General features: G+C 36.5%; 1 protein-coding gene across 1 annotated transcript in view; it reads left to right on the forward strand.

The window, feature by feature from the left end:
* Positions 1-10,000, forward strand: part of LOC122265243 (uncharacterized) — a 28,763-nt gene that overhangs the window by 6,446 nt on the left and 12,317 nt on the right. The window contains exons 6-18 of the mRNA XM_086533613.1: positions 1,323-1,479; positions 2,717-2,913; positions 3,186-3,438; positions 3,615-3,757; positions 3,980-4,123; positions 4,598-4,906; positions 5,179-5,253; positions 5,526-5,613; positions 5,785-5,898; positions 8,158-8,259; positions 8,672-8,857; positions 9,192-9,305; positions 9,637-9,783. Of these exons, the coding sequence (XP_086389739.1) occupies positions 1,323-1,479; positions 2,717-2,913; positions 3,186-3,438; positions 3,615-3,757; positions 3,980-4,123; positions 4,598-4,906; positions 5,179-5,253; positions 5,526-5,613; positions 5,785-5,898; positions 8,158-8,259; positions 8,672-8,857; positions 9,192-9,305; positions 9,637-9,783 (2,029 nt within the window). The remainder of the gene's footprint in view (positions 1-1,322; positions 1,480-2,716; positions 2,914-3,185; positions 3,439-3,614; positions 3,758-3,979; positions 4,124-4,597; positions 4,907-5,178; positions 5,254-5,525; positions 5,614-5,784; positions 5,899-8,157; positions 8,260-8,671; positions 8,858-9,191; positions 9,306-9,636; positions 9,784-10,000) is intronic.

Raw genomic sequence — 10,000 nt, forward strand, 5'->3', positions numbered from 1 at the left:
ATATGCTGGATGAAGATAAGCTTATATTTTTCTTTTTTAGACTGAGCTTATGAAATACCCAGTTTCATAATTGTATTTTGTTTTAAATATTTAATATTTTATTTGGACAGCTTATATATTTCTGTCAAATTAATTTTAGACTGCATGCATTTATCTCTAGTATTATATCTCCTGATATACTTACTGTGATGAAGAATATGATATCTAAGTATTAAGCTGACACATTTTTTTTTATGTACATATTTCTCCCCATACCCATCCTAGCTTCCTTCGGAAATTTTTCACAGCCAGAGACAGGTAACATGGTATTTGCCGCATCTGATTTCAGGATTAATGTATACTAATGTTTGTTGAGCGTCTTTTCGTGTTATTGTTGTAAGTGGAAGATTTTATAAGTGCGAATATATGAAAGTGAGCCGAGGTGTTTCCAGTTGCATTGGCTCTCTTTTGATATATTTGCACTTTGAAATTTTGTCTGGATTTGTTAGGAGATGGTGCTGTTTGAAACTGGTGACTCTGAGTCCATCTATAAAATGCATATGTTAGATGAATAGGTAATGAGGAACGTAATGAAATAAGTGACTTTTTCGTATACCTTTGTTCTCATTACTCATTTCATTTTTGGAATTTTGATTAACATTTCACATTGCAGATAGATTTTTTCTCATAACACACTTAACCAGTGTAGATATACCCATTAGTTAGATCCTAACTTCTTCCCTACAAAGAATGTATCCCTTATTCTCTTAACAATTTTATGTGCTTTATGGATGAATTCAAGTATTTTATCTTCTTAGTAAACAATTTACAAATTCTCTTCAGTCTTATGATTCATTGTTTGTGAATGTTCAATTCCCACTATTTACCTGTCCCATTTTGTGTTTTCTGTTTTCTCAGGCATGAATTTGTTTGTAATGTAGAACATGTGCCTTGCTAAACATATTAAGTTAATATTCCTCGTGACATAATCAGTGTATCTTTTTGAGGAAGAATATTTTCTTTTGAGTATAATTTTGACATATTCCCTGTTTCAAAGTTTTATTTCATATGTTTGAAAACCAAGCTCAGAAAGTACTTACAAAATTTTGCTGAAAGCTTTTATTCATTTTCCCCTCTGCTTTCTAATTTTCTACCCCACATCCTGCTTAGTGCCCCCCCCCCCCCCAAAAAAAAAAAAAAAAAAAAAAAAAAAAAAGTGGAGAAGCTAACACCACAGATCATCATTTCACTACATTCAAAAATAAAATCAAAGAAATCTCTTCTGTCGTCCTTATCTATAAATACCAATCAAAAAAATATGTAGCAACTTATGGTCTTTCCAGGGACTCCTTCACCCCTCTCTTGGTAGCTGCTTGCTCGGGTCATGCCCAGGCTGTCAGCACGTTGCTCGAACATGGTGCTGATGTGTCTGCAGTTGACAAGGATGACAGGACTGCCATATTCTGGTGTGCTGACCAAGGCTTTGAGGAAGCTCTTAAGGTGAGATGATTTAGTCAGTCTGACTTAGGGTGGTCTTAGTTTATATAATTATGTACTTAATTGTTTTTACCTTGATTTTTTATTTTTTTATAATTAAATTGTTTTTTAATTATCCATTTATTCGTTGTTTTATACATTTTATTAGTTCATTATTCTCTGTATATATATATATATATATATATATATATATATATATATATAATATATATATATATATATATATATATATATATAATATATATATATATATATATATATAATATATATATATATATAATATATATATATATATATATATATATATATATATATATATATATATATATATATATAGCGGGTGAGTGAGTGGTTGTCTGATTGGACAGGTAAGTGAATGGTTGGGTGGGTGAATGGATGGGCGAGTGGGTGAGTGAGCGGGTGGGTGGGTGAGTGAGCGGATGGTTGAGTTGGTGGGTGGATAAGTTGGTGGGTGAGTGGGTGGGTGGATGGGTAGGTGGATGAGTGAGTGGTTATCTGATTGGGTGAGTAAATGGATGATTGTGTGGGTGAATTGGTGAGTGGCTGGGTGAGTGAGTGAGTGAGTGAGTGGTTGTCAGATTGGGTGGGTAAGTGGATGATTGGGTGGGTTAATTGGTGAGTGGCTGGGGGAGTGATTGATTGATTGATTGATTGATTGATTGATTGATTGATTGCATGAGTGAGTGGGTGAAAGAGAGAGTGAGTGAGTAAGTGAGTGAGCGAGTGAGTAAGCGAGTGAGTGAGGGAGTGAGGGAGTGAGGGAGTGAGGGAGTGAGGGAGTGAGAGTGTGAGAGAGTGAGAGAGTGAGAGAGTGAGAGAGTGAGAGTGTGAGAGTGTGAGAGTGTGAGAGTTAGAGTTAGAGTTAGAGTTAGAGTTAGAGAGAGAGAGAGAGAGAGAGAGAGAGAGAGAGAGAGAGAGAGAGTGAGAGTGAGAGTGAGAGTGAGAGTGAGAGTGAGAGTGAGAGTGAGAGTGAGAGTGAGAGTGAGAGTGAGAGTGAGAGTGAGAGAGAGAGAGAGAGAGAGAGAGAGAGAGAGAGAGAGAGAGAGAGAGAGAGAGAGAGAGAGAGAGAGAGAGAGAGAGAGAGATTGAGAGAGAGAGAGAAAGAGAAAGAGAAAGAGAAAGAGAGTAACATTGAGAAAGAGAGCTGTAGTGAGCAAGGGAATAAGTAAGCAGGCATGCATGAATAGATATCATCATCTTCCTTTCCAACTGATTACAGGTCATACTCGATGCAGCTGAAACTGAAGACCTCATAGACGTTAGCGACAGGTTCGATGACTCTCCCCTGCATAAGGCAGCTAAGTCTGGCCACGTCACTATTATTAGGATGCTCCTGGATGCTGGATCACAGATTGATAATAAGAATGAGGATGGGGAGACAGCACTTCATGTGGCATCTGAGAATGGTCAAACCAAGTATGTATATTATAATTGTGTGTGTGTGTGTATGAATATGTGCATTTGTGATTGTATTTATGGTAATGTGTTTATTTATCTATTTGTATTTATCTGTATATATGTATAAGTGTTTTTATTTGAAGATGGATAGAAGCAATGGAACCATAAAAAATCAAGGAAAGATAAAACTTCAACATTTATGTTAGGAAAGACAAAATTTAATTGAAAATGCATCTACATACTTACAAAAACCCACAAAGACCCTTCCTAACCAAAGCCTGACTTTCCAGGGTAGTCCGAGAGCTTGTGCGACGACATAAACTCCTTATTCCCGATGAGAATGAGGAGGCCAACACAGCTCTTCATTTAGCATGTCTTGAAGGTCATGCTGAGGTCGTGAAGGTCCTGTTAGAGCACGGAGCAGAGGTTGAGGCAAGGAACACATCACTCTGGACACCTCTTGATTGTGCATCTGCCAAGGGACACGTGTACTGCGTTCACTTGTTGTTGGACTATGATGCACCACTGGATCCCCTAGATAAGGCATGTAACTTTTCTTTTACAACTTTGAATTTGTAATAGAACTTGGAAAAAGAATGGTATATTGTGCTAACATAGTATAACCTGTAAGAGTTCACTGTATGAAATGATTATACATATTTCATAGATATGATGGAATATGAGATGGATTTAGATTAACCGTCCCATTATTTTTTCAGACTAAGACAACACCACTGCAACTTGCAGCAAGAGAAGGGCATGTAGCAGTGACAAAATTATTGCTAGAACGTGGGGCTTCACTCTCGGCCTGTGATTCAAATGGAAGAAATGCCTTAGAACAGGCTATATCCGCAGGAAGGAGGTACCTTCTATATGTTGATTATTTTTTGAGACTTTTTAATTATTTTTTATGTAAATTTTGGTGGTATGTGATGACAGTTTTAATAAGTTTGAATCAAAGTCAGGACTTGAAGTAAATTATATATGCATAATTGACAAAATTTGGAATATGAAAACAAAATGTGATTTGCTATTTGCCTTCGGATGTTATACTACACATCAATTATTAATTTCTCTTTCATAGGGAGGTCTGTATGGCCATTATTAAGTCATCTGAGTGGGAGACTGGAATGAGGAATGTGCGGCTGGACAGGAAGAATCGTCGGATAACACCAATGAGAATGCTGATTAGGAAATTTCCAGATGTTGCTGAAGCTGTACTGGATAGGTAAGATCTGTGCTGCTGACTTTTGGTTTATAGTATGAATATATATATATGCGTGCATTTATGGATAAATTACTGTGTATAGACATATGCACTGCCCACACAGTTTCCCTCATCAACCCACGTAAACATCCATCCATCAACACTTGCGCTCACCCACACCTACACATACCCACACCCACACCTGCACCCACACCTACACCTTCACCCAACCACACCCACCCACACCACCCACACCCACCCACATCACACCTACACCCACAACCACACCTACACCCACAATCACTCCCACATCCACACCCACACCCATACCCACACCCACATCCACACCTACATCCACACCTACATCCACACCTACATCCACACCTACATCCACATCCACACCTACATCCACACAGTATTCACACCCAAAGCCAAACTCACACCCACACAGACAACTTTATATACAACTATTTATATTGTATAAAATCTTACCAGGTGTACAGCTACCAATGGCCTTGAGTCGGATGACAGGAACTTCGAAGTAAACTTTAACTTTGAACTGATAGACGACTCGTACACTCTACCATACAATGACGTAACATCCATTGCCTCATCCATCTCGCTGGAATCCCCTTTTGATGAGGATGGGGCCCTCCTTGAGGCAGCAGAACCATACACCAATGAGGCACGGGAACTGAAGGAAAACCACCCACTCATGTTGATGGTGAAGTACAAGCGTCTTAATCTCCTCTCGCATCCTGTGTCCATTACGCTGGTTAAGCACAAATGGATGAGCTATGGCAGGTATGTATTGTGTTCATATTCCTAAAAGATTGATAGAAAAACTGAGGTGATTAGGTTGTGATGGTAAATGGAACAAATCCTTGTTTGTTTAAAGTACCATACTTCCCTTGTGATGAATTATCTTTAATCTATTTTTAAAGTATTTTACTGACCCGATAAATTAGTGCTTTTATTCCAGTAAGAAAAATGAATTAGCTTTTGCTGACAGATTATATTGCTTCTCAGCAAGAAAATATTAGGCAGCATCTTACTTTTTTTCCATTTTTATTCAGGGTCGTGTACTACTCTGCTCTCTTATTCTACTTGGTGTTCCTCACTTTCCTAACTGGTTATGTTTTAACAGCGAGGTAAGTTAATTGATAGTTTGTAATTATACCTGAACTCTGATCTGAATTGGTATATATGTGTGAGATATCCTTTATATAGTGGTAATGATTTAAGATTGAATGACTGAAATGTGGCCCTTAGGAAACATGATTTAGATTCATAAAAATGTTGAGAAGATCACACAAGATATGACTATTTAATACATCTATATATGAGGTAAACTATTATATTCAGAGGAAAAAGCCAAAGATTTTCTAGTATTTGATGAGAGATATATTATATTTTTTCACAGAAATTGGACTTGGGTTGCTGGTCAACTGAATGATTCCAAGGTTGACAGCGTAATGCTTAAGGCTATTAAGGAAAAAGACAGTTGTGTGGTGAGTGTTCCATAATTGATATCATCTTCTGTATTATATATATAAGAAAATAACAATAGAATTTCACAATGTGTCTATTTCAGTTAACATTAAAGTTATGGACTGTAGACTGTATGTAATGTCTTGTAATGTTTTGAAGACTAAATATTTCTACGTCTTTATCACACACAGGATATTGAAGATGACATTGACCTGAATCGAAGTGTATTCGTGTTATCTGGAAAATGGGTGATCATTATAATGGCGATAATAAATATAATGCGAGAAATGTTCCAGTTTTATCAGGTAAGAAGTAGATGATTTGAACACAAGTGTTCCCTATAATAATTCTGTGTGTGTGTGTGTGTGTGTGTGTGTGTGTGTGTGTGTGTGTGTGTGTGTGTGTGTGTGTGTGTGTGTGTGTGTGTGTGTGTGTGTGTGTGTGTGTGTGTGTGTGTGTGTGAAGTGAGAGTAAGAGTAAGAGTAAGAGTAAGAGTGTGAGTGTGAGTGTGAGTGTGAGTGTGAGTGTGAGTGTGAGTGTGAGTGTGAGTGTGAGTGTGAGTGTGTAGAAGTGTGAGTGCGAGTGTGAAGAAGTGTGAGAATATAGAAGTTTGAGAGTATGGTGTGTTTCTTTACCTAATATTTTTTACATGATTTGGTTAATAAGATTTTTATTAACATATTCATATCAAAACTCTCTCTCTCTCTCTCTCTCTCTCTCTCTCTCTCTCTCTCTCTCTCTCTCTCTCTCTCTCTCTCTCTCTCTCTCTCTCTCTCTCTCTCTCTCTCTCTCTCTCTCTCTCTCTCTCTCTCTCTCTCTCTCTCTCTCTCTCTCTCTCTCTCTCTCTCTCCTCTCTCTCTCTCTCTCTCTCCTCTCTCTCTCTCTCTCTCTCTCTCTCTCTCTCTCTCTCTCTCTCTCTCTCTCTCTCTCTCTCTCTCTCTTCTCTCTCTCTCTCTCTCTCTCTCTTCTCTCTCTCTCTCTCTCCTCTCTCTCTCTCTTCTCTCTCTCTCTCTCTCTCTCTCTCTCTCTCTCTCTCTCTCTCTCTCTCTCCTCTCTCTCTTCTCTCTCTCTCTCTCCTCTCTCTCCTCTCTCTCTCTCTCTCTCTCTCTCTCTCTCTCTCTCTCTCTCTCTCTCTCTCTCTCTCTCTCTCTCTCTCTCTCTCTCTCTCTCTCTCTCTCTCTCTCTTTCTCTTTCTCTTTCTCTTTCTGTCTTCTCTCTCTCTCTCTCTTTCTCTTTCTGTCTGCCTCTCTCTCTGTCTGTTTCTCTTTCTCTCTGTCTGCCTCTCTCTCTCTCTGTTGTTTCTCTCTCTGTCTCTCTCTCTCTCTGTCTCTCTCTGTTATGCTCACATACACTTAGGTACCAATACAGTCACACCCACCCTCAAATATCCAAAATACTCCTTTTCTTTGTTTTTGATGAATTAAGTTATAGATTATTTGATTGTAGTTGACCAACTATAACTAATACATTTTATTATGAAATAGCTTGAGTTTTCTCTTATTATAAACTGACAACTTTGATTATAAGCTATCATCTTATGCAGCTAATCTTTAAATAAAGGTGAAAGATTTGATTTGGTCTAATAATACAAACATTACTTTATAACACCTACTGTTCCAGGGATGTTTTAATACTCTTCGGGTAAGGAAACCAAAACTGTTACAAACACACACAGATATCGTAATGTTACCATCACTCAATGTCCGTCACATCACATGATGTCTAGTTTATATATGCTTCATAATGTGCACTTTAAATGTTGAATCTGACATCTGAATTTTTTCTGATGTCAAGATGATGCATATGGGAAGTCCTTGGGCTATATTACACACTATATTAACTATATCTTGAATGTTTAAATGTCCAGAATTGCGCACAAATGCAAGCAGCCATATCCACGTAGGTCTTCACAATATGTCATTTGTAATTTGGATGTCTTTTATTCGTCGCATTTTACTTTATATGTTATGTATGTATTCTACCATTCCATGTTTTCTTTATATTGTACTCTATATGGAGTGGATATTCAGAGAAAGAAAGGGATAGAATCTGTGATGCACATATCTTTTTTTCATGATTTATGTAAATATTAATGTTGCAGAAGAATGACTAAATTGCAATATGCACATGATATTTTTATAAATGTATGTATATATAAATGTTTAAGAATGACCAAATACATCACAGCTGTCACCTTAGCTACACACCTTGAATACCCGAATCTTCACTAAGTGTTTGAAATTATGCAAATAAAAAAAAATAAAAATAAATGTTTATAAATGTGTAATGTGTAGCTGATTGTACATTTAGGAAAGTCAAATTTGGATGCGGACTACCTCTCTGTTATATGAAACTTAAATGAGATAGAATGAGGCTGTTAATTCATTATCACGCATTATAAACCTTTAATTGGCTTTCTGTAAAAGATGAAGTATTCTTAGAATTTACTCTAGAAAATGAAAAAAAAATAAAATAAAAAGAATGCTTCTGTTTATCTAAGATTGCACCAAGGTATTTGTATTTTTTTGGGGGGTGAATAACATTATTTTCTTTAACAAAACCAGGCTCGATTGAACTACTTAGGACTGGAGAATCTTCTGGAATGGTGCTGTTATGTCACTGCTGTGCTGGTTGTTTGGGACTTCAATGATTGTGCAGTGAGACAGGTAAGAAAAGACTTCCTTTGTTATTTACATTTAAAGGAAGAGGAATAGATTTTAATAGTTTTGTGTGGTATTTTTTGAAAAATCATCTTTCCATTGGTTTTGTTTAACTTTTTCTTTTACCACTGCATATACAGACAGTAATATTTATCTGCATATAAAGACAGTAATATTCACATGAAATGCTGACTTCCTTATTTTGTAAATTATTCTTCAAATTTTCATTAAAGTGGTATTGCAGTAATTCGGTTAAATATATTACTTATATCTAGTACATGAGTTTTTATTCATAGTAATTGTGTTCAGCAACAATGATAAATGTAAATATTGTCCTATGATTCATTAGTTATATATTTTCAACTTTTATGATTTTACTTTTGAGGTCTTTTTATTTTACTTTTTATTCTCTTCATAGGACTGGCAGTGGCAGGTTGGAGCAGCATCCCTTTTCCTTGGGTGGATGAACCTGCTCCTCTTCATCCGAAAGCTCCCCTACCTTGGCATCTTCGTTGTCATGTTTACCGATGTCTTTGCGACGTTCCTCAAGTTCTCCGTTGTCTTCTTCTTATTCATTGTTGCTTTTGCACTCAGTTTCTTCACTGTAAGTGCTTTTTTTTTATTCAGTGGGACTATTTTGTCATTTTAACCCATTCACGACGGGGGCATTCTAGCCTTGAATGTCACAATGCCGGGGCTTTCAAATTATTAGGCCTAAATCAATTAAATGGCTGGCACAATACTGTGCCGCCCGGCCACTGGGCTTTTGAATGAGCGGTACAGTACTGTACCACCTGTCCAGAGAGGGTTAAAGAATATAAGAAATGCTTTGCATATTCTTTTAATATTTATTGGTAATGATTAATAATATAATTCTGATCTACAGTGAATCAGTTAATCATAATAGGTATTGGTGCATATAGACATATTTCTTGCAGGTATTGAAAGATCAGGAATCCTTTGCCTCACCCGGTGATTCCCTTATCAAGACTACAGTAATGATGATTGGAGAATTCGAATTTGATAGCATATTCCATGACAACCAACTTGAGGTGAGCTAATGGGATGTGCAAGGGTATTATGATTATTATTACTATTCTTATAGTTAAATGTTGAATCATGTTGTTGGAATTACATTTGAATCTGATTTTGATGTTTGTTTTCACTGCTGAATGGTTTGGGATGATCTTTATGCTATTAATGTATGCTGATAAGTGTAATTTCTTAGAGAACTTCAGCTCTCAATATATGTCCAAATGAAAGTTTTTCAAATCAAGATGAATAGATGAAAGTGATTTGATAATCAGTTGGCTATAAAGAAGAGATGACAACCCGTGACTCTGCACATATAGCATTATATACTATTTTGTTTTTCTCCAACAGTATCCAGAGATCACATACATATTATTTGTGTGTCTGCTCATCCTGCTGTCAATTATCATCATGAATCTGTTGGTTGGTCTGGCTGTTGATGATATTAAGGCAGTACAAGATCAAGCAATTCTTAAAAGGCTTGCTATGCAGACCCAGGTAAGTTTATAGATATGGTTTTGTTATGAATGATTTAGGAAAAAAAAAGTGATTTGAAAATATTTTGATTGTAATTATAGTATTGTGGATGATATTCTATCTTGTTCCATGTATGGAAAACTCTGGTGGATTATGGCATCTATATTGCTATTGTCTGATTCTGAACAATCTGGGTTTCATATTACATAAAATCAATTTCCATTTTCACTACCACTAT

This window comes from Penaeus japonicus, unplaced genomic scaffold (genome assembly GCF_977035675.1).
Source record: "Penaeus japonicus unplaced genomic scaffold, GWHDUDI00000001_assembly GWHDUDI00000039, whole genome shotgun sequence".
Lineage (NCBI taxonomy): Eukaryota > Metazoa > Arthropoda > Malacostraca > Decapoda > Penaeidae > Penaeus > Penaeus japonicus.